The sequence below is a fragment of the Amblyraja radiata genome, chromosome 38 (assembly GCF_010909765.2).
Source record: "Amblyraja radiata isolate CabotCenter1 chromosome 38, sAmbRad1.1.pri, whole genome shotgun sequence".
Lineage (NCBI taxonomy): Eukaryota > Metazoa > Chordata > Chondrichthyes > Rajiformes > Rajidae > Amblyraja > Amblyraja radiata.
Window position 1 is genome coordinate 3916012 of NC_045993.1, and position 27187 is coordinate 3943198.

Here is a 27187-nt window from a genome sequence, read left to right on the forward strand (position 1 = left end):
CGTCAGTTTCCGCCCCCCTCCCAAGCTGAGAGAGGGAAAGCAACAGGGTTACTTCAAGTTAGAGGAGTCAATGTTCATAAGAAAGACACAACAAGCTGGGGTAAGCTGAATGTTTAATGTATCATTCTTAACTGTCGCTGTATGTCATGTTGTCACTTGCGGGCGGAGCACCAAGGCAAATTCATTGTATGTGAATACTTGGCCAATTAACTTAAATTTAAACTTAAAACTTAACTCAGCGGGACAAACAGCATCTCTGGAGAGAAGGAATAGGTGACGTTTCGGTTCGAGACCCTTCTTCAGACTGAGTCAATGTTCATACCGCTGCCCAAGCGAAATATGAGGCGCTGTTCCTCCAATTTGCGCTGGGCCTCACTCTGACAGTGGGGGAGGCCCAGGACAGAAAGGTCAGTGTGGGAATGGGAGGGCGAGTTAAAGTGTCTGGCAACCGGGAGATCACGTAGGTTTAGGCGGGCCGAGCGGAGGTGTTCGGCGAAACGATCGCTGAGCTTGGGCTTGGTCTCGCTGATATATTGGTGTCCACACCTGGGACAGTACAGGTGTTGAGTCTTTAAACTCCTGCTGAGATTGTGGACATTGTTTAAACTCCTGCTGAGATTGTGGTCCAATCAGTCGTCATACTCTTTCAAAGCACACACAACTCTCCTATTCAATAGATAGACAGACAGACAGACAGACACACAGACACACAGACACACACACACACACACACACACACACACACACATAATACATCATTGAATCATACATCAACATCATTGATGTGGAATGATATACAAGACTGCCCCCAACTGCCATTTTTTTTAACAGGTCGGACAAGGTTCCATTCATAGAAACATAGAGAATAGGCGCAGGGGGAGGCCATTCGGCCCTTCGAGCCAGCACCGCCATTCATTGTGATCACGGATGATCGTCCCCTATTAATAACCTGTGCCTGCCTTCTCCCCATATCCCTTGACTCCACTAGCCCCTAGAGCTCTATCTAACTCTCTCTTAAACCCATCCAGTGACTTGGCCTCCACTGCCCTCTGTGGCAGGGAATTCCACAAATTCACAACTCTCTGTGTGAAAAAGTTTTTACTTACCTCAGTCTTAAATGACCTCCCCTTTATTCTAAGACTGTGGCCCCTGGTTCTGGACTCGCCCCACATTGGGAACATTTTTCCTGCATTCAGATTCCGGTTAGTTTATTGTCATGTATCCCTGTGTGCAATGAAAGTCCTTGCTTTGCATGAAGCTGCAGTGTAAGCAGTATACATGATAAGACACAAAGTACTGGGTCGATTTTAGTTTTAAATAAGGCAGCTGTGACTCTTGAGGTTAAATGTGCCTATCAAACTTTGGAGATACAGCACGGAAACAGGCCCTTCGGCCCACCGGGTACGTGCCGACCAGCGATCCCCGCACATTAACTATCCTACACCCACTAGGGACAATTTTTTAAAAACATTTACCAAGCCAATTAACCTACAAACCTGCACCTCTTTGGAATATGGGAGGAAACCGTAGATCTCTGAGAAAACCCACGCAGGTCACGGGGAGAACGTGCAAACTCCGTACAGACAGCACCTGTAATCGGGATCCCCGGCGCTGCATTTGCTGTAAGGCAGCAACTCCACCGTAACTGCTTGTATCAGGTTTACACCGACTCCAAAGATTGGTCGTAAAAGTCCCAGAATGTCTCGTCCTTTTTCTCATCCCGACCAGCTGTGGTTTTGTGTTCCTCTCCGCGCTCCAGAAACAGCGCGGCCTCTGGGTTAGCGTCTGGCCTGTTGGTCTTCGGGACCGTTGTCGGTGGCTCTGCAGCGGCTTTCTTCCGTTGACCTGGCTGCTCCGTGCCTGCCTTCACGCGGGGCTTGCTGAGCTGGGGACAGGCCGGCGTGTACTTGGTCTGCTCCTCCACGTAAAGTTGGAGGTTTCTTGACAACCTCTGGCGGGCCGGCGGCGTGTCGCTCCGGGCACCTTGAAACAGCAGAACGGGTAGAGTGACCGTGAAATATCGTCCCCGCGCCAGCCCACCGCCAACACACCCCCTCAACCAGATGTTGACCCCCATCTCCAAAAGAAGTCGTCACCCAGGGGACTGTCGTCTGAATTCAAGTCCCACTACAGAGGTTTGAGAACAGAATAAGGCAAGGGGTCCTCTCGAAGGTGTGTTGTAATGTCAAGAGATGTTGCCTTTAGTGTGAAATAAAACTGCACTCTCTAGTAGATGGTAAAGGATGTTACAAAATTCTTAAGGGGCTGGACAGGCTAGATGCAAGAAGATTGTTCCCGATGTTGGGGAAGTCCAGAACAAGGTGTCACATTTTAAGGATAAGGGAGACCGAGATGAGAGAAAAAAATTCACACAGAGGGTGGTGAATCTGTGGAATTCTCTGCCACAGAAAGTAATTGAGGCCAGTTCATTGGCTATATTTAAGAGGGAGTTAGATGTGGCCCTTGTGGCTAAAGGGATCAGGGGGTATGGAGAGAAGGCAGGTACAGGATACTGAGTTGAATGATCAGCCATGATCATATTGAATGGCGGTGCAGGCTCGAAGGGCCGAATGGCCTACTCCTGCACCTATTTTCTCTGTTTCTATGTTTAAGGGCGGCACAGTGGCAGAGTTGCTGCCTCACAGCGCCAGAGACCCCAGTTCGATCCTTACTACAGGTGCTGTCTGTACGGAGTTTGTATATTCTCCCTGTGACCGCATGGTTTTCGCCGGGTGCCCCGGTTTCCTACTGCATGGCCAAACACATGCAGGTTTGTAGGGCTGATGGCTTCTGTAAATTGTAACCATTATCCCTTGATGCTAGGATAGTGCGAGTGTTCGAAGTGATCGTTGGTCGACTCGGACTAATGGGCCAAAGGGCCTGTTTCCACTGCATATCTCTGAAGTTATGGTGGACTTACACGGTACTGCACTCCAGTTACCTTCTGCTTCTTACCATAGGATCTTTGCATCTCACCATTAAGCTAATTACGTATCCAGTTACCTAGCTCTCGCTGGATCCCATGTGATCTAACCTTAAGGGCCGCCAACTTTCAAAATTTAGCAAAGGCCTTGCTGAAGTCCATATAGTCAGTGTCTACTGTCCTGCCCTCCTCAACCTTTTCAAAATACTCAAAGCCATGAGATCTGATCCCCTACACACTAAATGTGTAGGAAGGAATTTCAGATGCTGGTTTAAACCAAAGACAGAGACAAAAAGGTGGAATAACTCAGCAGGACAGGCAGCATCTCTGGAGAAGAGGATTAGATGACGTTTTGGGTCGAGACTCTTATTCAGACTGTCTCAACCCGAAATATCTCCTCTACCTTTTATCCAAAGATGCTGTCTGACCCGCTGAGCTACTCCAGCTTTTCGTGTCTATCTTGTGACTAGAGGTCATAGCCTATGAATTAAAGGACATTCTTTTCGGAAGATGAGGAGGAATTTCTTTAGTCATAGGGTGGTGAATCTGTGGATCTTTTTTTTGCCACATCAGGCAGAGATAGATTGATTCTTGATTAGTGCGGGTGTCAGAGGTTATGGGGAGAAGGCAGGAGAATGGGGTTAGGAGGGAGAGATAGATCAGCCATCATTGCATGGCAGAGTAGGCTTGACGGGCCGAATGACCTAATTCTGCTCCTATCATTTATGAGCTTATGAACGAGGTTCAGGGGCAAAATTATCTCAGCTCGTGACATTGGCTCACACACCGTTCCTTGCCGGCTCTTACTTAAAACCGTACTCGTTCAAAATATTTTATTACAATACGAGACTATTCTCCAGGAATTTTATACTTTCCACACAAAGGACTAAAGTTGATTTTATTTCATTGTTTTAATATCCTCAATGGTGCTATTAACTGTCCGATTTTTTCTCCAGCTCCGCTAACGCTTTCTTGACTCTCTGGTGAATGACGTTCATGGCAATCCAGTGACCTAAAAGATGCACACAACCTTGCTAGTAATCAGGGCTTAAACTTGCAATTCAACTATCTTGATCAAACTATACAGGTAGTCTTTGGGTAACGGGACGGTTCAGTTCCCGAGAAACAGGGCGGCATGGTGGCGCAGCCACCATATATTCTCTCTCTGCCCTCTCTCTCTACCCCCTCCCTCTCCCTCTCTAGCGCGCCTGCGAGTTGGGGGCTAAGAGTGAGTGGGTGGGGTAAACGGAGCGAATGAATAATATTAATATAATATCAAGAGGGCTGGTTAGTGTGTGTGTGTGCGCGGGGAGGTGTGGTTAGCGTGTCGGGGGGTGGCTAGTGTGTGTGGGGGTGGTTAGTGTGTGCGTGGGGGGTGGTTAGTGTGTGTGTGGGGGGTGGTTAGTGTGTGTGGGGGCTGGTTAGTGTGTGTGGGGGTGGTTAGTGTGTGTGTGTGCGGGGAGTGTGTGTGTGTGCGGGGAGGTGTGGTTAGTGTGTGGGGGGTGGCTAGTGTGTGTGGGCGGTGGCTAGTGTGTGTGGGGGGTGGTTAGTATGTGTAGGTGTGGTTAGTGCGGGGAGGTGTGGGGGGTGTGGTTAGTGTGTGTGGAGGGTGACTGGTATATATATATATGAATGTGTGTGTGTTTACAGAGTGATTATTAGAGTGTTTACAGTGTACTGTGTTTTCATACACTGAGTTTTGTGTGGGTATTCGAGTGAGGATGTGTTGGAAGAAACTACGGATAGGCACAAAAGCTGGAGTAACTCCTACACAAGGAACTACGGATGCTGGTTTAAACCAAAGATAGACGCGAAAAGCTGGAGTAACTCAGCAGGACAGGCAGCATCTCTGGAGAGAAGGAATGGGTGAGGTTTGGGGTCGAGACCCTTCTGATGATGTTGGATGATGACCCTCCAGACTTGCTTTCTGACCCACTGAATACTCCAGCACTTTGTGTCCATCTTAGAGTAAGGATCATGGGTTGAAGAATTATTGGCAGCGTTCATGTTCATAAGTGATAGGAGCAGAATGAGGCCATTCAGCCCATCAAGTCTACTCCACAATTTAATCATGGCTGATCTATCTCTCCCTCCTGACCCCATTCTCCTGCCTTCTCCCCATAACCCCTGACAACTGTACTCGTCAAGAATCTATCCATCTCTGCCTTAAAAATATCCTTTCGCTTGGAACAAAGCCTAACAGGGTCCCGACCCGAAACGTCACCTATTCCTTTTCTCCAGAGATGCTGTCTGACCCGCTGAGTTACTCCAGCTTTTTGTGACCATCCAACAAAGGGTTGACTGCCTTCAGGAGGGGACTGGGGAGTTTGTGTGGATTAGAACACAAGAAAAAGAGACAATACTCCCCAATACTCCCCTCTCCCAAACAGGCAAAAGCTAGTGAAGTGTGAAAATGCACACTACCAGATTCAGGGACAGTTTCTTTCCAACAGTTATCAGGCAACTGAATCCTACCACAACCAGAGAGCAGTGCTGCACTGCTATCTACCTCTTTGGTAACCCTTGGACTATCCTCAATCGGACATTGCTGGCTTTACCTTACACTAAATGTCATTCCATTATCATGTTTCTGTACGCTGTAAGTAGATCGATTGTAATCATGTATTGTCTTTCTGCTGACTGGATAGCACGCAACAAAAAAGCTTTTCACTGTACCTCGGTACACGTGGCAATAAACTAAACTGAAACTGAGTTCTCCTTCCATCCCACCTTTCCCCCATCAGCTTCCGGCAGATCTCAGAGGGGTTGGATAGCGGGCAAGGACGCGCGCAAGGCAAGGTATACAAGTGCCGTACTCAGATCATCCGATGTTCGGCCGTGCCACTGTTTGGGGTCCCGTCGATGCCGCTCAAACACCTCCTTGGTGTAGGTGGAATGGGCCTCGCTCTTCCAGGAGCCCGAGTAACCTGGCGTCACAACAACACAGGCATCCACATCAGACCCCACTCCCTGCGCAAGGATGGTTCACACATAATAAAGCCTTATAGAGTCATAGAGTGACACAGCGTGGAAACAAGCCTTTCGGCCCAACTTGCCCACACCGCCCAACACGTCCCATCTACATGTCCTACCTGCCCATGTTTGACCCATATCCCTCCAAACCTGTCCTATCCATGCACCTGTCTGACTGTTTTTTTAACTGTTGGGGTAGTCCCTGCCACAACTACCTCCTCTGGCAGCCTGTTCCATACACCCACCACCACTTTATGTGTGAAAAAATTACCCCTCAGGTTCTGTTAAATCTTTTCCCCTTCATCTTAAACCTGTGTCCTCTGGTCCTCGATTCACCTACTCTGGGCAAGAGACTGTGCGTCTCCCCGATCTATTCCTTCCAAAGCGACAGCCCGATTAATTCCTCAGAAGTTCATCCAAATTAAAATGTTCGGCCCAGAATGGCAGGGCCCTGGTCGGGGATAGTTTTTCTGACCTGTTTTCTCCTCCATTGACGCTGCCTGACCTGCTGACTATTTCCCTCCTTTCCTTTTTAACCGTGATATCAACATTTTCCCATCTACCTGAATAAAAATGATACCTGCTGGTATCATACCAGCTGGCTTTAATGTCAATATATTTGCATGTTTTAATATACCTGTTGATTTTGTCAATACATCTTCTTTGAAGGTCAACGAAACTGCTGGTTTTACGGTCAATATACTTGCTGGGTTTGAGGTCAATATATTTAGAATCATAGAAACATAGAAAATAGGTGCAGGAGGAGGCCCTTCGGCCCTTCAAGCCAGCACCGCCATTCATTGTGATCATGGCTGATCATCCCCTATCAATAACCCGTGCCTGCCTTCTCCCCATATCCCTTGACTCCACTAGCCCCTAGAGCTCTATCTAACTCTCTCTTAAATCCATCCAGTGTCTTGGCCTCCACTGCCCTCTGTGGCAGGGAATTCCACAAATTCACAACTCTCTGGGTGAAAAAGTATTTTCTCACCTCAGTCTTAAATGACCTCCCCTTTATTATAAGACTGTGGCCCCCTGGTTCTGGACTCGCCCAACATTGGGACCATTTTTCCTGCATCTAGCTTGTCCAATCCTTTTATAATTTTATATGTTTTTTTATAAGGTGGCCCCTCATCCTTCTAAACTCCAGTGAATACAAGCCTAGTCTTTTCAATCTTTCCTCATATGACAGTCCCGCCATCCCAGGGATGGTTTTAATATGCCCACTGGTTTTAAAGGACAAGATACATGTGGTGTTATGGTTAATATATCTGCTGGTGTTAAGGATAATGTACCTACTGGTTTTAATATTTCTGCTGGTATTAAGATAATATCCCTGCTGTTTTAAACTACTTGCCTGCACTATACCTAATGGTTTTACAGTTAATAGACACACTGGTTTTAAGTACTTGACTTTATCTAGCACTTTACAAATAATCAACATGCTGTCAATAAAACACCTTACATAGGGATAGAAACATAGAAACATAGAAAATAGGTGCAGGACTAGGCCATTCGGCCCTTCGAGCCTGCACTGCCATTCAATATGATCATGGCTGATCATCCAACTCAGTATCCTGTACCTGCTTTCTCTCCATACCCCCTGATCCCTTTAGCCACAAGGGCCACATCTAACTCCCTCTTAAATATAGCCAATATGGCCTCAACTACTTTCTGTGGCAGGGACTTCCACAGATTCACCACTCTCTGTGTGAAAAATGTTTTTCTCATCTCGGTCCTAAAAGACTTCCCCCTTATCCTTAAACTGTGACCCCTTGTTCTGGACTTCCCCTACATCGGGAACAATCTTCCTGCATCTAGCCTGTCCAACCCCTTAAGAATTTTGTACGTTTCTATAAGATCCCCCCTCAATCTTCTAAATTCTAGCGAGTACAAGCCGAGTCTATCCATTCTTTCTTCATATGAAAGTCCTGCCATCCCAGGAATCAGTCTGGTGAACCTTCTCTGTACTCCCTCTATGGCAAGAATGTCTTTCCTCAGATTAGGAGACCAAAACTGTACACAATACTCTAGGTGTGGTCTCACCAAGGCCCTGTACAACTGCAGAAGAACCTCCCTGCTCCTATACTCAAATCCTTCAATCCAAGATATATTCTTATTCACACTGGAATATACTTACTTTCCAATCTTTCCCACTCCTCTGTAACTTGATTGGCTGTACTAGCATTAGCTGAAGATCAGAGTGAACACTTTATGAATGTTTTCAGCCAAGGGCTTTAGTTAGAATGGGCAGTACCTGGGAAGATGTTACATCGCAGGGGAAAGCCAATTTGTTCATACATGTTTGCCTCATCAATGATGTTCTCTGCTGCCTCCACTGTGGTGTCCTTGGCATCCAGCGTTCCTGCAGGATGTTCTTTGTTATACAAGAACTCCTTAACCTTCAGGGGAACAGCAATAAAACGCAGGTCAGGGTGGACACAGTCCAAACAGCATTCCCTCCGCTTTGTTTAATAAGGGGTGAGACCTTGTGGGCTTGTGTAGCATGGATGTCATCTGATTCTGGTCGCTTGCCAGAACTCTGGTAGAGATGTAATGCTGAGGCTCTATAAGGCGCTGGGTCAGGTCGCATTTGGAGTATTGTGAGCAATTTTGGGCACAAAATCTGAGGAAGGACGTGCTGGCCCTGGAGAGGGTCCAAGAATGATCCCAGGAATGTGTGGGTTAACTTATGAGCATTTGATGGCACTGGGCCTGTACTCGCTGGAGATGAGAAGAATGAGGGGGGACCTCATTGATACTGAATAGTGAAAGGCTTGGATAGAGTGGATGTGGAGAGGATGTTTCCACTGGTGGGAGAGTCTAGGACTACAGGGCATAGCCTCAGAATTAATGGACATTCCTATAGGAAGGAGATGAGAAGGAATTTCTTTAGTCAGAGGGTGGTGAATCTGTGGAATCCTTTGCCACAGGAGGCTGTGGAGGCCAAGTAAGTGGTTATCTTTAAGGCAGAGATAGATAGATTCTTGATTAGTACAGGTGTCAGAGGTTATGGGGAGAAGGCAGGAGAATGGGGCTGGGAGGGAGAGATAAATCAACCATGATTGAATGGCAGAGTAGACTTGATGGGCCCAATGGCCTAATTCTGCTCCTATTACTTATGATCTTGTGTAACAATATTCACAGATTGAGTATATGTGGTTACTATTTAGTTTGTATTTAGTGTTGAGTATTATTTAATGTGAAGAAGGGTTTCAACCCTAAACATCACCCATTCCTTCTCTCCAAAGATGCTGCCTGTCCCACTGAGCTACCCCAGCATTTTGTGTATATCTTCGGTGTTAACCAGCATCCACAGCTCCTTCCTACATATTGTTTAATTTAGTTTAGTTTAAATATAAACTAAAGGGAAAGCAGAATCTTCGGCCCACCAAGTCCACGCCAACTATAAGGTCACCCATGTTCTATCTTATCCCACTTTCTCCTCCTACACTCCAGGGGCAATTTACAGAGGCCAATTAACCTGCAAACCTGCATGTCTTTGGAGTGTGGGAGAGAATCGGAGCACCCGGAGAAAACCCACGCGGTCACAGGGAGAACGTACAAACTCCACACACAGACAGCACCCGTGGTCAGGATAAAACCCAGGTGTCTGAGGCACTGTGCCTGTCCCACTTTCACGACCTAATTCCCGACCTTTTTTTACTCCTGGGCATTTTTCATCATGTTGAAAAAACGCCCCGACCTACTTGTTGCCACGAGCACCTACGACTAGCATCACGACCTGCTATGACCTACCTACGACTTCTTACGACCTCACGACGACCATGCTGCGAATATGAGTCAGGGGCAAACTCGTCAGAGATCGTGAATTAGTTCGTGAAAGTGGGATAGGCCCACTGTACCACTGTTGGTCTCTGGCCTTACACTCTCCCCGCTGGTGGAAACATCCTCTCCACATCCACGTCAGCTAAACAGGTCTTTTCACTAACCTTTTCGTCCGATAGGACCTCATTCACAACGTGGGTCCTAAACTTGTGCTCGATGTTTCTCGGGATTAGACATTGCAGGTCCCGAGAGGGCGGCCTGTCTGGAGTCTCACACATCGGCGATCGGGAGCCGGGCTGCTCCCCCTGCATGGACGTCGCGCTCCCCTCGAGGCTTCTGACAGGGCTGCCGGTCTGCGATTTGGGCGACTTCTTCGGGGGGAAAGGGGAAGCCCCTTCCTTGGCCAAGCCGCCGCACGGGGTGGCCGTCCCGCCCCCGGCAGAGCCCGCCTTCGAGCTTGGGCGCCTCACAAGGTCGTGGCACAGTTGGCCAGACTTGGGGGTGTGGACTGGCTGCGTCCTGCAGTCTCTCTCTGTCCCTTGCACCAACGGAGACTCGGGTTGACAACGACACCTGGACGCATCAGGGCTGTGTTCCTCTGGTACGTCTGCAAGCCAGAGTTGAAATCATTTAGGGTGCAATTTGCACATTCGCTCACTCAATTTCCACTGAATGTTGAGAACCTAGTTCAAATTCCTGTAATAGAAACATAGACAATAGGTGCAGGAGGAGGCCATTCGGCCCTTCGAGCCAGCACCGCCATTCATTGTGATCATGGCTGATCGTCCCCTATCAATAACCCGTGTCTGCCTTCTCCCCATATCCCTTGACACCACTGGCCCCTAGAGCTCTATCTAACTCTCTCTTAAATCCATCCAGTGACTTGGCCTCCACTGCCCTCTGTGGCAGGGAATTCCATAAATTCACAACAGTGATACAGTGTGGAAACAGGTCCTTCGGCCCACAGAGTCCGTGCCGACCAACATCACCCTACACCATAGGGTCTTTTAAATGCCGTTGGAGTACCAGCCTCAACTATCACTTCTAGCAGCTCTTTCCATATACCCACCAGCCTCTGATTGAAATAATTTCCGCCTCAGGTTCCTGTTAAATCCTCCCCCCGTTCACCTTAAACCTTTGCGTTTGTAGATTCTCCCTGTGACCTGCGTGGGTTTTCTCCGGGTGCACTGGTTTCTTCCCACACTCCAAAGACGTGCAGGTTTGTTGGTTAATTGGCTCAGGTAAAAATGGTATATTGTCCCTAGCGTGTGCAGGGTAGTGTTAGTGTGTCAAGGACGAGTCTCACCCCGGCCACTCCGTCTTCTCCCCTCTCCCATCAGGCAAAAGATACAGAAGTGTGAAAACGCACACCTCCAGATCCGGGGACAGTTTCTTCCCAGCTGTTATCAGGCAACTGAACCATCCTACCACAACCTGAGAGCAGTGCTGAACTATTACAGTGTATCTAATCTACCTCTTTGATGACCCTCGGACTATCATATGCCGAGAGAATGGAGCGGCTGGGCTTGTATACTCTGGAGTTCAGAAGGATGAGAGGACACCTTATTGAAACATATAAGATTGTTAAGGGTTTGGACACGCTAGAGGCAGGAAACATGTCCCCGATGTTGGGGGAGTCCAGAACCAGGGGCCACAGTTTAAGAATAAGGAGTAAGCCATTTAGAACGGAGACGAGGAAACACTTTTTCTCACAGAGAGTGGTGAGTCTGTGGAATTCTCTGCCTCAGAGGGCGGTGGAGGCAGGTTCTCTGGATACTTTCAAGGGAGAGCTAGGTAGGGCTCTTAAAGATAGCAGAGTCTGGGGATATGGGGAGAAGGCAGGAACGGGGTACTGATTGGGGATGATCAGCGATGATCACATTGAATGGTGGTGCTGGCTCGAAGGGCCGAATGGCCTACTCCTGCTCCTTTGTTATTCCCTTATCATGCATCTATACACTATAAATGGATCGATTGTATTCACGTGTTGTCTTTCTGCTGACTGGTTAGCACATAACAAAGCTTTTCACTGTACCTCAGTACACGTGACAATAAACTCAACTGAACGGTACGGGGGTCGTAGGTCGGCGCGAACTCGGTGGGCCGAGGGGCCTGTTTCCGTGCTGTATCTAAACTGAACTAACTCTACCAGCTGCACCACTGTTGTTGCCACATCCTCTGGTAATAAAATGTCGGGTTATGCATCCCCTTACCTTTGTCCAAACCTTGACTGTCCAACGTCGTGCCAAAGAGGCTTCGACCGGGGAAACTGCTTGCTGCTGCCACTTTCGTTTTCATCAGTTTCTCTGGAATATATATATATTTTTTAATACAAACTATTCTAAAGTTGATTTGTAGGAAGGAACAGCAGATGCTGGTTTACACTGAAGATAGACACAAAATGCTGGAGTAACTGTGGAATATTGTCTGTGGAATCCTCTGCCTCTGACCACTGCTGCCGACTGTGTGGAGTTGGCACGTTCTTCTTGGGGCTCTGGACTCTACCCAGGGTGGGGATTTGAAAGATTAGAGACCACAGCTTTAAGCTGAGAGGGATAAAGTTTAACGGAGACTTGCGGAGCAAGGTCTTTTACACAGAGGGTGGTGGGTGCCTGGAACGCGCTGCCAGGGGTGGTGGCAGAAACGATAGTGGTGGAATTTAGTCTGTGGAATTCTCTGCCTCAGAGGATGTGGCAACAACAGTGGTGCAGGTGGAGGCTGGGAGGGATTGTCTAGATGGCTAGGGCAGGTGTGATCGCAAGAACAAAACAACAGAACTGTGGAACTGGTAAAAACGACTAGGGTGGAGGAAGGGGTCACTGGGATATTACCCTCTGATGTTACAGTCTGGCGAGTTGTTTTTTTTCTATTTTCAACAGCGTGTAAAGGTGGTCTGCGTTAATGGTATTGAACCGAGGAAGATGCATAATTAGCCAGGACGTGAGGGATACATTCTTGCTCTGCCTAACAATGATACAATTTATTTGTTGTCATTTGAACCTCATTGAGGTTCAAACGAAATTTGGTTTCTGCAGTCATACACACAAGAAAAAGAACCAAGACACAACACAATTTACACAAACATCCATCACAGCGAATCTCCTCCTCACTGTGATGGAAGGCAAAGTCTTATCACAATAAATAGTGTACGGGAGTTTTTACGTTAACCCAACCGTGCAGATGAGACCTCGGCGTCATATTTTAAGAAGCTATTTCCAACACTGTAACACTCCACCAGTACCGTCCGGTAGGATCAGTTTGTCACCAAGAGGATCTTAAACTCTCTGACTGAGAACCGACACTGTCATCTAAATGTGTACGAAGGAACTGCAAATGCTGGTTTTTGCTGAAGATCGTCACAAAATGCCGGAGAAACTCAGCGGGTAAGGGCAGCATCCCTGAAGAAAAGGAATAGGTGACATTTCGGGGCGAGACCCTTCTTTAGACCCTTATCTGAATCTGATCCGCGTCTGAACAAGGGTTCCGAGCCGAAACGTTATCTATTCCTTCTCTCCAGAGATGCTGCGCCTGACCCGAGTTACTCCAGCATTTTGTGTCTATCTTCGGGATCATCAACGTGTCGCGGCTTAACAAAAGGAGCTCCGAATCAAGAAATGAAAATGTTGTTACCTGCCAGTTTCATGACTTCGGAGACTGCAAAAGAAAGAGCGGACAGCGGTTAGATCTTTGACTTTCACTCTTGTAAGTTTAAAAAAAATCACATTTCATTTTTTTTTTTTTGGTAGATTCGTGGCTTTTGAGAATAACCGACCTTGGAACTGAGGGCAATCGGTGGCTGGGTCCATTTCGCGAGCTGGGTGAAGGAACTGCGGCCGGTCCTGTCCCCGGCTGATGTGTGTTCAGAGGTTGGGCGTGGGAACTCCGGCAGCTCTAGTCCCACCTGTGGCAGCGGCTCGGGTTTGTTACATTTGTCAAGTGGTTACATCGTCAAGTCAGGAGATTCGCTACATTCCCTCCGCCAACCGACGCCCAGGTAGCCGGACCCATGACAGTGAAAGCAACGTCAGTTGCCGCGGCAACCGAGGTAAACACTCCGAGTGCAACAACAAGGAACTGCAGGTGTTTAAGAAGGAACTGCAGATGCTGGAAAATCGAAGGTACACAAAAAAGATGGAGAAACTCAGCGGGTGCAGCAGCATCGATGGAGCGAAGGAAAAAGGCAACGTTTCGGGCCGAAACCCTTCTTCAGACTGCAGGTGCTGGTTTATACCAAAGAAAGACACAACGTGCTGGAGTAACTCGGCGGGTCAGGCAGCATCTCTAGAGATAAAGAAATAGAAGATGTTTCGTCTCGGCACCCTTCTTCAGACTGACAAACATCCCACGTGTGAGATGGATATCACGGGCTCCACCCTTCACTGGTCATCTTATAGCCAGCCCTGCTTTGTTCCGGCCTTTCCCTATCTCCAGTTCCACCCCCACCACTCTTTATTTTCAGTCTGAAGAAGGGTCTCGACCGGAAACGTCGCCCATCCTTTTCTCCAGAGATGCTGCCTGACCCGCTGAGTCTATCTTCGGTTTAAACCAGCAGTTGCAGTCCCATCCTTGCCTCTAAACACCAACTTTGAAAGGGGGTAGATAGTATCTTCGGGTTAGGGTTAGGTAGATAGAAAGATACTATAGTGTCTTTGGATAGCACTGAGCATCGCTGCTTCAAATCTACTGGGTGTCACCTTACGATAGCGGTAAGATTCAGCGTCTCGGATCAAGTCCACTATCCTGCGACAATATCTTTGCCATGTCTCTTATCCAGTTCCCCCAAACAATTCAGTTGAGTTTATTGTCACGTGTAGCGAGGTACAGTGAAAGGCTTTTGCTGCGTGCTATCCAGTCAGCATAAAGACAACAGTGGAGTTGGATACAATTGCTGGAGAAACTCAGCGGGTGCAGCAGCATCTTTGGAGCGAAGGAAATAGGCAACATTTCGGGCCGAAACGTTGCCTATTTCCTTCGCTCCATAGATGCTGCTGCACCCGCTGAGTTTCTCCAGCAATTTTGTCTACCTTCGATTTTCCAGCATCTGCAGTTCCTTCTTGAACACGCAATGAAGCTCAGCAGGACCACAGTGAAACTAGATGACCGTGACGACTAGGGTAGATGAGGGATGGAGAGAGAGGATACAAGGGTTACAAAATTAGAGAAATCAATATTTATACCGCTGGGTTGTAACGGAGGTGGGTCAGGTGGCTTGATGAGGGATTAGACTCTCTCACTGCATCTCCACAAGGTCCAGCAGAGGTTTCAGTGAATCTGGGGATAAGGCCGGATCTGCTGTGCCCCCAATTCTGGTTGATTGTTTTTTAACAAATGATGAAGCAGTGTGCACGTCAGATGAAGATGTCTGCTGAAGCAAACTTCACCTGTTGCTCCAGACACACATGCTTTAATCATCTCAACTGTTAACTTGGTGAAATCGAGCATTGCCTGGGTACTCTACAATGCCTCTGTCCCACTTAGGAAACCTGAACGGAAACCTCTGGAGACTTTGTGCCCCACCCAAGGTTTCCGTGCGGTTCCCGGAGGTTGCAGGTGGTTGCAAGTAGTGGAAGCAGGTAGGGAGACTGACAAAAACCTCCGGGAACTGCACGGAAACCTTGGGTGGGGCGCAAAGTCTCCAGAGGTTTCCGTTCAGGTTTCCTAAGTGGCACAGGGGCTTACTCCCCCCCCCTCCCAAGCCCAACTGTTTCTACCATTCCATGACTCCATGTATTGGCCACATGGCAAAGCCATTAGCCATCAGTAAACCCATCACTTCAGCAATGTCGACCAGTTACTGTAGAGTGGAGCTAACATGTTATGCACGCAATAATTCATAAACGACCAAGAAAACTCTGTACTTTTTGCTTTTTAATTTCTTTTTCTAAACACAAATACATTAACAAACAGCATACAAACAGAGGTATCAGTGATTGAAATGGTGTGTGCTGCAATGGTACATGGTGCTCAGAGGCGATTTAAGCCTCAGTGGAATGATTTCTTCACGTTTAAAACTTTCCATTCATTAGAAATTTATTTTTAAACAAGCGCATTTTCTTGCTGTTCGAGCTGCTTTTTCAATATTACAATTTCAATTTCCTTTTCGGGAAGCAAGAGATAAGGAGAGCAAACATGGCCCGCTGAAGTGTGCCTGGGAAGGTGGCAGATTCTATGTCAGTAATGTCGCACAAGTCACCATATTACATTACAGAATTGTACAAATTTCTGAAAGTGTTCTCTCGAAAACAAGCAATGACCTGGATAAAGAGCTAACCCAGCAATTTAAAAAAAAACATGCCCCCAATTCTGATTTTGTTTTAACAAATGAAGCAGTGTAAGATATCTGCTGAAGCAAACTGCGTCTGCTTTTCCAGATGCATCTGTGTGCTAAAGCTAATACAGCCTTACATCACACACACAATAAATGCCCCCCAAGTGTAAGAATGCAGTGATCACCAATTGCTCAAATAGTTTTCGTATTAAACATGGGATTCCACCTGCACATCAATGGACCCATATTTAAAAGTACAGATGAAAACCACCTCAGATATTAGGCCAAACATGATACATTAGTACTTTGCCAGGTTTCTAAAAACTATTATCAAGATGTCGATTAAATGCAGCATCTCATGTTGTAGAACTGAAACAAATCAAACCAGGTTAGCGGCCGCAGCCTCGACTAGTGTGGATCAGATGATAAAGACACACCTGTCATGCCATACTGAGTGCAGATCAGTACTCAAAGAGCTACGAGGAAATGAAGCACCCAGGTATAAACCTACATTTTAATTAAAATTTAGAAGTTCAGACAGCTACATAACTCTATAAAATCCTATTACAGACTTGGAATTCTGTACTTAATTTTTATTTAGATGTCTTTACACCAAGAGTTGGTTCTTGCTGTAAAAAGTAAACTGAATAGAATGACATAGCTAAAGAACTCCATTAAAATACCACTTATTCCACTTTAAAAAGATGCAAAAAACAAAACAAAAAAACAAGCAAATAGGGAATGCAAGGACATGTTTTTATAGTTTTAATTAAACAGTTCACAACACCCTGAGCACATTAAAGGATCAAAGATGTGCTGGTAATGCAATTACCAGTTTCACGGTTGTCTGATTTTGCAATATGAGGAGATGGTGACGTATTCAAGACAAGAGAAACAGACCAGGAATCCCAACCACACGTGGCCATGCAAGAGGCAACCATTACAACCATCGATATATTTTTTTTGATTTTGTTTCTTTTCCCAGGGAGGCAAGGTTGGGGGACATTAAAATCAGCACGTATTCTGAAGACCTGCCAATTCCATACTCAAAATCCAATGGACTTGTGAAAAAAAAAAAGATATAAAAGTATTGTACAAGTTTACAACACTACCCCGGAATACTGGCTGAAAATTTTTTTTAGTTTTTTTTTGTTGCTTTATCCATCAAAAAATATAAACAAAGAAATGGATGCACCAGTATTCCAAGGGAGTTTTTCTTCTTTTTCAAAATTTCTTTAGCAAGTGCCTGTTCTGGGTCAATTAAGGAAGTTCACTGCAAGTTAAATGTTATCAATGCAGAGATAAAGTGGGCCCTGGTGATTAGCCCTCGTTCTCTAAAAGCCATTTTATTTCTATTTTTTAAAAAGATCCCCTTAAATTTCAAACACAATATTATAGGTAAATTGCATCCTTCTGGAATTTCCAACTGAAGATGCCCCATAAATACACTTTTTTTAAAAAAGCACTCGTTCCCTTTTCTTTCATGCAATCAGCATGTTCAAATTTACACCACAAAATTTCACTTCTTGGCTCTGTACATGTGAGTGCACTACTGTGCCAAATTATTACAAATCTGACCAGCATCAAAGAGAGAACATCCTTAACTCGCGATTCCACAGGTTCACGAGGCAATCAGCTGCTCGAAACTGGACTGTGGAAAGAAACACATGTTGCTGGCTGAAATCTATGGAAACAGCAAAGCCTTTGTGATGAGCATCACGTTTTTTTTACATACATTACTTGATGCTCAGCACTGTACAAAAATTTAAAAAAAAACCTTATGTCAAAAAAAAGGATATAACACTAGTGACCGGGGTCAAGTGTGAAATGCCCGTTTAGACCCGTCCAAAGTATTTGTGAATAGAAGTGACATTTTTTTTTCCAATGGGCACTTGCTTCCCATCAAGTTTCAAGGACACCTTTGGAACTCAAGTCACGCCGCCGCAGTGGTCTAATTCACATTTGCAAATTATGAAAGGAGATACCCAATAATTTCAGCAAGCCAAACACACAAGACATTGCATTATCACTTAACTCTCATATTGGTAAAATAATAGTACCAACAAATTCAGAAACCAATGCTTCCTATGGAATGTATACAAAGAAAACACGAGGAGCATGGGACGAGATAATTGCATTGATACGAATGGAATTTAAACTGTATCCCTTTGGCTCAGGGCACTCATACCACACATCAAGGAATTAAAATCAAAGTCTGGACATCCTTATGTTTGTTACCACACAATCGGGGGCTTGTTCCATCCTAGGAGCACTCTCCCGAATAGCATTCTCCATCCAGGTTCATTTCACGCAAAGGGTGGACCAACTCACTCCCTGTCTAGTGAAGCACTCGATGCACAATGGAACAAAGTCACATGTCAGGGCATCTAGCATGACAACAGCTGTGGGCAATTCTGGATTTCCGTAACCAACACGCAACCCTGCACCAATTCACCCTAAGATACAGCGGCAACAGGTGCATTCAACCGATGTAATGTTTGACAAGGGGCAAACTCTCGCTAAGAGCCAACGTTCACGGAACAGTCGCTAACTTTATTTACGTGCCTGCAGTGTCAGATGTAGGACAGATAGTGTTGTCAATGGGATTTTGGGGGGGCGGGGGGGAAAGATTACGCAAATCCCTTTCAAAGCCAGAGGCAGTAGTATCTGAATGAAACAGCAGCATCATGCTCCTTGCTACACAGGTTGCAATTTTACTGGCCTTTCCAGCAACACACTTACCCAGAGAAAGACTCCTCTCCCACCCCCCCCCCCCCTCCTCAAATCAAAATACTAACTTGCAGAAATGGTCTCCCAGCAAACAAGATCAAGCCACCCAAAATGTAAATACAACAATTACACCATGCTATCTTTAATAACTGAGCCAGATCACAGATTTATTATTAATCTGAATATCAGAGGGCTTTAGAACACAGACCCTGAAGTCATAATGCACAAAGCTGGATGGAAATCAGGCGACCCAACTGATAGACACAAGCCCGAAAGGCACCAAAGAACAGGCGCCCTCGAACCGACTCACCCAAATGATCTGATTTTCTAAACCTGCAGCGAGAGTTGGATTTTACGCAATTCTTAGATGCAACACAATTCACAAAATTCTTCATCTCGGTTTCCCAATCCTTCCTGAAAATTACAAATTCTATTCCCTCGAATCAAACACCAGAATAATGCTGCACAGCGCGAGTAAAGACCCACCGTCACTCTGAACAGAAATGCAATGGGAAGGATTGGGACCCGTCATTGTCTCTGCATGCCAAACTAACACCTGGTTCAATCCAAAAAACTTTCATGAAGTGTGTTATGAGAACCGCCACATCCAATTAAATTGTAACTAGATACATAAAAAAAAATAAAAAAATTCCTTGCAGTAGTTGCAGGGGAAGAGTTATAACTGCTTAAAACGATTATTGTGGAATTCTCTCACTACTAATACATGAAAAAACAAGAACAGATGCAAAATCCCTTCTTCCAAGTGAAATACAAAAGTCTAGATTCCAATCTTAAACATGCACTTTTCTACATGGTTAGCCTTTTTCTCTAAAAATCCCTGCTTTACACTTAAAAAAACTCTTCGCAAAGCCACTAAACTGCACTAAGATGGCACATGGTATCTTTATTCCTTTTTTTTTTTGTTTATTCCAGATCTTTGTTTACAACTGTGGCACATGCGCTTACACTTTCCGGACAGGAGGACAGAATAACATTATTCCAAACTATTCCAAAGAAGCACGGGAACGAAATCTAAAGCAAAGACAAAACATGAGGCGCCAAGAGTGCACCCATGCAGGGAGCTGTGGTCAAAACAATTCACATGTGCCAAACTACCACATTTAAGAATAAGCACCAAATTTTGTTTGAGGTTATAAGCCAATACACCACACAGCAGCTGGGTGCATATACTGAGCTTCTCTTACTGAGAACCAAAAATGAATTGCTCAGGAAAAAAAGCAACACAAAGTGCTGGATTAACTCAGCCGGTTTAGACAGCATCTTTGGGAGGGTGTGGGAGAGGCGATGTTTCAGGTTGGGATCTTTCCGCTGACGTCTGAAACGTCGCCTATTCAGGTCCTCCAGAGATGCTGCCTGACCCGCTGGGTTACTCCAGCACTTTGTGTGTGTGTTTTTATAAACCAGCATCTGCAGCCCCTTGCACCGACAATGAACCGTTCAGGTTAACTCACGTTCTTTCAAAGAAATCAACAAACAGTGATGTTTTTAAAAAAGGGCAAACTCCCACAATCACGTGCGTGCTGGGATGGGATGCGTTTTGGAGAATGGGTATATAGAAAGAACATTTTATTAACAGCTTATTTTTTAAAAATACACCATTTATTACAGGAGTCAAGTCTCTTTTAAAGGGCCACTGTGGATTTAAGATAGCCTCGGCATTAAGAGCAAAATGCAGATCATGGTATGCAAACAGATGAAATAGTTCTCACTTTCTTCTTGGAAAATCTTCCTCTCGATGAATAGTCCTGAAAGCTTGACAACTTAGAGATGCTTAGAAAGAGGCCTGGAAACCACACAGTTGAAAGCTGAAAAAAACCCAACTGCATTTTTTCTAGTCAGCCAACATTAAATAGGAGCCTGAACTTCTGGCTATACTGAAAGCCAATCAACCCATCGAGCATTAGGGCTATTTTTTTAAATATAAATTAAACATTTTAATACAGCCGCCACAGAAACACAGCACGTTTCGTGCCGAGATGATTTGCCTCTTTTTTTTTTTAATGAACTGGAACTGTCCAAGTAATGATGCATTTATTTCCCCCAGAGATTCCCAATTGCTTGTAACAGGAACTTGCTAAATGTGAATAGCGTGCCTTCTTTTCTTAGCCGACAGTCAGAAATCCATATCCTGTTGTTGCTTGGTTTTTATGTTGGAGCAAATTTCTTGGCCTGTGCTCGCACTCGCTTCTCGTACTCTACTCTGTTCTGGCTGTGAATGATGAACAAGGAATTGCAGAAATCAGAACAGATCTTAGCAAGCATTTCTATCTTAATAACCATATTTATGTATACAATCAATCAAGACAAGCCATATGAACAAATCCATCTCGTTTTGGTGCACGAAGATGCACAAATATTCTCCCGAGAACTAGTACAGTGGTGGAGCTGGTGCCTCACAGTGCCAGAGACCCAGGTTCGATTGGTGACCTTGGGTGCTGTCTCTTTGGAGTTTACACGTTCTCCCTGTGATCGCACGGGCTTCCTCTGGGTGCTTCGGTTTCCCCCCACATCTCAAAGACACGTGGGTGTGTTGGGAGTGGTAAAGTGGGATAACATGGTACTAGTGCAAGGAGGTGATCGATATTCGGCATGGACTCAGTGCCTGTTTCTACGCCATATCTCTAAACAAAAAAACCCCTAAATACTGGTTGCCTGAAATCCGGCTGCATGTCTGAGAGAAAATAGTCAGCTGGGCTCCAGGTGACTGTGCTTCCTTTGGCAGACAACCAGCAAGCATCAGCCAGATGAATTTTGCCTCTGCCTCACTCTAGCTTTCCTTAATCATATCCATGAGCGGAAAATCAGAACCCGTACCACACACAAGTAAAACGGAGGATGATAATCTCATCCAAGCCCAATAGAGAGTCGCCCCATGTAACACTCTATTTTCACTGATCCGAAAATACTGAGTGCACCTATCAATAGCACTTAGACACAAAATGCTGGAGTAACTCAGCGGGTGAGGCAGCATCCCCCGACATCAGTCTGAAGAAGGGTCTCGACCCGAAAACGTCACCCATTCCTTCTCTCCAGAGAAGCTGCCTCACCCACTGAGTTACTCCAGCATTTTGTGTCTACCATCGATTTAAACCAGAATCTGCTGTTCTTTCTTACACATATCAATCTTTTAAATATTTATGTGTCAATATACATGCCGTCTTGGCTATCTTTTAAAAAATATCAGGGATAGATAAACAGAGTACACGCATTTTACGTCAGGGTTACTTGCTTGAAAAGTGGTGCATAATTTAAAGGTGGGCAAATTATACATATACCCAACTATGCTGTCGGCCGTATCTTTGAGCACATTATTTTAAAATCATGAGCGCGTAATCAAGCTTTGGTATTAAAGGAACAAGCGTGTTATTCCAAACGCACATAAATCAAACTGGCTTAAATCACAAGGTGCTTGTGCACTATGTAATGCATTTGGTGGCAGTTATCAGATGATGCTAGTCCATATATCTTTTTGAACAGTTTATTTTCAGTCTGTATAAAGATTAAATCACATTTCCGCAGGATAATCCGTAGTTAATGCCATTTTATTCAATGGAAATATTAAGTGTGCAGCATTTTAAGTTGGCTAGAGCGAGTATCAGGTGAAGCCAGAGAGTGCAGAGACATTTAAATTGTAAATATTCCTAGAGCTAGAATCAGGAAATTTATTTAGAATGTATTTAATTATCACCCAGCAAATACAAATTTATACTTTAACAATTAATCCAAATAGGCCAGGATCATTAATACAGCTTTAATGATTTAATGATCAGTTTAGTTTATTGTCACATGTACAGAGTGAAAGGCCTTTGTTGCGTGCTAACCAGTCAGCGGAAAGACAATACATGATTACCAAGCATGTAACTTTGTGCCATTTCAGTTTGTTTAGTTTAGAGATACAGCAGAAAAACAGGCCCTTCGGCCCATCGAGTCTGCACCGATCAGTAATCCCTGCACATTAACACTGCTCTACACACACTAGGGACAATCTACATTTATACAAAACCAATTAACCTACAAACATGTACGTCTTTGGAGTGTGGGAGGAAACAGAGAAACTGTGAAAATCCACGCAGGTCACGGGGAGAACGTACAAACTCTGTACAGACAAGCACCCGTCGTCAGGATCGAACCTGGGTCTCTGGCGCTGTGAAGCAATAGCTCTATCGCTGCGCCACCTTGCTGCCCTTAGGAGGGGGGTTAGTTAGGAGGGTTAGGAGCCTTAGTTAAGAGGGTTGAACATTGGATCAAGATTATACCTTGTGTAACAATTTCTCAATCACCTTTTCCCCCCCCCGAGTGAGATTAAACGCAGATTAATATATTTGGATGAGAAAGATAACTGGGTTTCCTCAAGTCATGCATTTGTTTGCTTTCCTACTTACCAGTAGATTGTGTATGCTTCTGCTTGTGCTGGGTCTTGAATGTTTGGCTCGTTAAGAAGTTCTTGAATTCCTAGTAATATCTATGTTGAAAAACAGATCGCAGGTCAATGGTTGAAGGTTAAGAACCCGGTGCAGCTCCACAAAACCACTTTTGTCAGGTGAATCTGATTTCTGACCTGCTTGATGGTGATGGCTGGCCTCCAATCCTTGTCCTCCTCCAGAATGGATAGACACACCGTTCCAGAGGGGTAGACATTCGGGTGGAATATTGGCGGCTCAAATTTACCTGGAGAACAGTTTAGAAAAATGCGTCCTTAAAACCTGTAAATTTAACTGTACGGTAGATGCACAAGGTTGACTAAGGCTGGGCTAAAATAATAAACCCACCTTGTACTAGATTTCTTCTGATCCAATACAACCAAATAAAAGATAGGCAAGACTTTCACATTCCCTTCTAAGTGCATGCCTACATCTTCAACCAAAAACACAAAATGCTGGAGTAATTCAGTGAGTCAGACAGCATCTCCGATAGGTGATGTTTCAGGTTAGGAATCGTCCTAGACTAATAAGACAATAGACAATAGGTGCAGGAGTAGGCCATTCGGCCCTTCGAGCCAGCACCGCCATCCAATGTGATCATGGCTGATCATTCCTAATCAGTACCCCGTTCCTGCCTTCTCTCCATATCCCCTGACTCCGCTATCTTTAAGAGCCCTATCTAGCTCTCTATTGAAAGTATCCAGAGAACCGGCCTCCACCGCCCTCTGAGGCAGAGAATTCCACAGACTCACAACTCTCTGTGAGAAAAAGTGTTTCCTCGTCTCCGTTCTAAATGGCTTACCCCTTATTCTTAAAAACTGTGGCCCCTGGTTCTGGAGCCCCCCAACATCGGGAACACGTTTCCTCCCTCTAGCGTGCCCAAACCCTGAATAATCTTATATGTTTCAATAAGATCCCCCTCATCTTTCTAAACACCAGAGTATACAAGCCGAGTAATAAGAGTGGTAGTGGTGGTGGTGGGGGGGGGGGGGTAAGAACTTTTCAACCATCTTCCTCATTGTGCTTCCTTCATTAAAAGCCCATTTGAAGATCTTACTGACAAAAGAAAAGTCAGTATCCACTGGTCCTAATGCAGAGACTGCAGATGCTGAAATCTATAATAAAAGCAGAACACTGGAAGAACTATACGTCAAGCAATATTTGCGGGAGACTAAAGGAGCAAGTAGCATCCCTGCGTTAGGACTGGGAAAGAACAGGAAAAAATTGCCAATATTTAAACAGTTCAAAAACGGAGTGGGAGAGAGGCTGAGAGGGATGAACATAAGAAGATGAAACAACTCGGTGGACAGGAGAGCATGGATTGGAGGTCAGCATTGGGGGTTTCCTGGTTCGATCCCGACTATGGGTGCTGTCTGTACGGATTTGGTACGTTCTCCCTGTGACAGCTTGGGTTTTCTCCGGGTGTTCCGGTTTCCTCCCACATTCCAAAGACACACAGGTTTGTAGGTTAATTGGCTTTGGTAAAATTGTAAATTGTCCCTAGTGTGTAGACTAGTGCTTGTGTATGGGGATTGCTGAATGGCGTGGGCTCAGTTGGTCGAAAGGCCCGTTTCCGCAATGTTATCTCTAAATCTAAAATTGTTGCCCAGTCTACACTCGGTTCATCAATGTAGAGAGGCCACATCGCAAGCAGCAAATACAACAGAAAGCAGGAACGGGGTACTGAAGGGCCGAATGGCCTCCTACTGCACCTATTTTCTATGTTTCTAATCCCACCCTTAATGTCACTTATTGGCAATTCTTCCAGTCCCCATCAGTCCTGATGCAAGGTCTCAACCCAAAACGTCAATTCAAACCTTTTACCTCCACAGGTGCTGCTAGACTTGCCAAGTTCTTTCTACGTTTTGTTTTTAATCTACATAACCTGAAACATGTTTTTCCCCTGGGAGTTGGCTGTGCATTTTTAAAAAAAAGTTGGGCTTTACAATCCAGTAATACTAAACAGACTTGAATAGATATCAACTGGAATGGCAAATCAAAAATTTACTTCACACATTTTTGTATTAATGGTACACTCTGACAGTGTCCATATTCAAAACTATTATATTTTCATACTAAACATGACAAGGAGCAAGTTAGTTACAATCTTATAGTTGAATGAGGGGACAGCCCCACCTAAAAATATACACGTTTAAAATACATTGCCCCTAAAATTGATCACAAAGGGCTGTCCATTATCTGTTTGTATCAATGCCAATTTCAACTCTACTCGTTACATGGTTTGTTTACTTAGGTTAGATGCTTATTCATGCAAAATCAATCAAGATGTTCGCGCAAAGCCAAAATTATAAGAAAACTATTAACAAAATTCTTTATATTAAAACAGAACATAGGTTTCATAATTCATCCAATTCAATTTATTTTTGATATTTCCGTCACTGATGACATGCTTTAATGCATCGGCTTCTGAGACTGAGATTTATAGAAACATAGAAAATAGGTGCAGGAGTAGGCCATTCGGCCCTTCGAGCCTGCACCGCCATTCAATATGATCATGGCTGATCATCCAACTCAGTATCCCGTACCTGCCTTCTCTCCATACCCCCTGATCCCCTTAGCCACATCTAACTCCCTCTTAAATATAGCCAATGAACTGGCCTCAACTACCTTCTGTGGCAGAGAATTCCAGAGATTCACCACTCTCAATCTAGTCTAATTTTTGTTTAGTTTCCATCCACTTTATTAATTTGTTGTAAAAGTAATTTACCCAATTCAATCTATTGATATTTTTTCAATTCTACTCTCTTCAGCAGCTCCTTTTCAAACTGTGTTGAATGAATCACTGGGCTGTACCTCAGTCAACACTGAGCTGACGATTATGTTCATAGTCTTTTCATTAATGAGATATCAAAACAAGCTTGCAAGTATTGTTAGTCATTCAACACAAAAACGGGCCCTTCGTCCACGCCGACCATGATGCCCCATCTAAGCTAGTCCCATTTGACCGCGTTTGTCACATACTCCTCCAACATTTCCTATCCATGTACCAGCCCAAATGTATTTTAAAGTGTATTATATCTGCATCGACTACTTTCTCTGGCAGTTCATTCCATTTTCCGCCCACTCTCTGTTGGAAAAAGATGCCCCTCAGGTCCTAATCAAATCTGTTTAAGAAGGAACTGCAGATGCTGGAAAATCGAAGGTAGACAAAAATGTTGGAGAAACTCAGCGGGTGAGGCAGCATCTATGGAGCGAAGGAAATAGGCAACGTTTCGGGTCGAGACCCTTCTTCACTGATGTAAGGGTGGGGCGGGAAGAAGAAAGGAAGAGGCGGAGACAGTGGGCTGAGGGAGAGCAGAGAAGGGGAGGAGAAAGCAGGGTTTCGGCCCGAAACGTTGCCTATTTCCTTCGCTCCATAGATGCTGCCTCACCTGCTGAGTTTCTCCAGCATTTTAGTCTACCTCCTAATCAAATCTTTCCCCTCTCGCCTTCTACCCGTGCCCTCTAGTTCTTGATTCCTCTACCCTGGGAAAAAAGGCTTGCTAATTAGCAACGGTGAGAGGGAGGAAAGAAGGAATTGTGATTCAAACGGCCTTGAATTATAAATGGGGAGTTCTGTTTTCTCATAAACATGCCTTGTACTGTTTAACACTGCTGAGGAAATATAACAATCAAGTATATCAAATATAACAACTCTCCCCCCCTCCCCATATCTCACAATAATCAAGGTCCCTTCTGGCCTGACCATCATGAGCATATAAAAATCAACTTGAAAAATAAAATAAAACCACTTAAAATCACAAAACATTGCAAACAATTTAATAAGCAACTTTACCATTGTAGCCATAACATTTTATTTTATGACTGCCCTTGTAGCAGGGCAAATGTGGCAAACTATGCCGGAGAAGAGAAACACCCCACACAAGTGCTGGGAAATGTCAGCAAGATTATGTCGCCATTGGACTCTGCACAACAGATTCACCAGCTAGAATCCATTAAGCTTGGGGTCCATTTATCTGGACTCACAAGTGTCAAAGGCCCAAACATCCCAACAATACAATTCTCTAAGGAACTACCAGAATTATATTCAAGCAATTAAAA

The 27187-nt window shown here is 45.0% G+C and overlaps 1 protein-coding gene and 1 long non-coding RNA gene across 6 annotated transcripts in view; one reads left to right on the forward strand and one right to left on the reverse strand.

Annotated features, from left to right (window-relative positions):
- The first annotated feature begins 46 nt into the window (after positions 1–46).
- LOC116966939 lies at positions 47–13874 on the forward strand. The gene is made up of 3 exons (XR_004410095.1): positions 47–100; positions 5668–5722; positions 13432–13874. It is a non-coding gene; the product is annotated as an uncharacterized LOC116966939 (long non-coding RNA).
- Positions 13875–15537: 1663 nt separating this feature from the next.
- The window catches only part of LOC116966937 (SUMO-conjugating enzyme UBC9), a 45158-nt gene continuing 33508 nt past the window's right edge, over positions 15538–27187 (reverse strand). For all 5 annotated transcript variants that reach the window (XM_033013322.1, XM_033013319.1, XM_033013318.1 and 2 more), the window contains 3 exons: positions 23263–23372; positions 23087–23166; positions 15538–20913 (listed from right to left, as the gene is read on the reverse strand). In XM_033013322.1, coding sequence (XP_032869213.1) covers positions 20850–20913; positions 23087–23166; positions 23263–23372 — 254 coding nt within the window. In that variant the 3' untranslated portion in view covers positions 15538–20849. The remainder of the gene's footprint in view (positions 20914–23086; positions 23167–23262; positions 23373–27187) is intronic.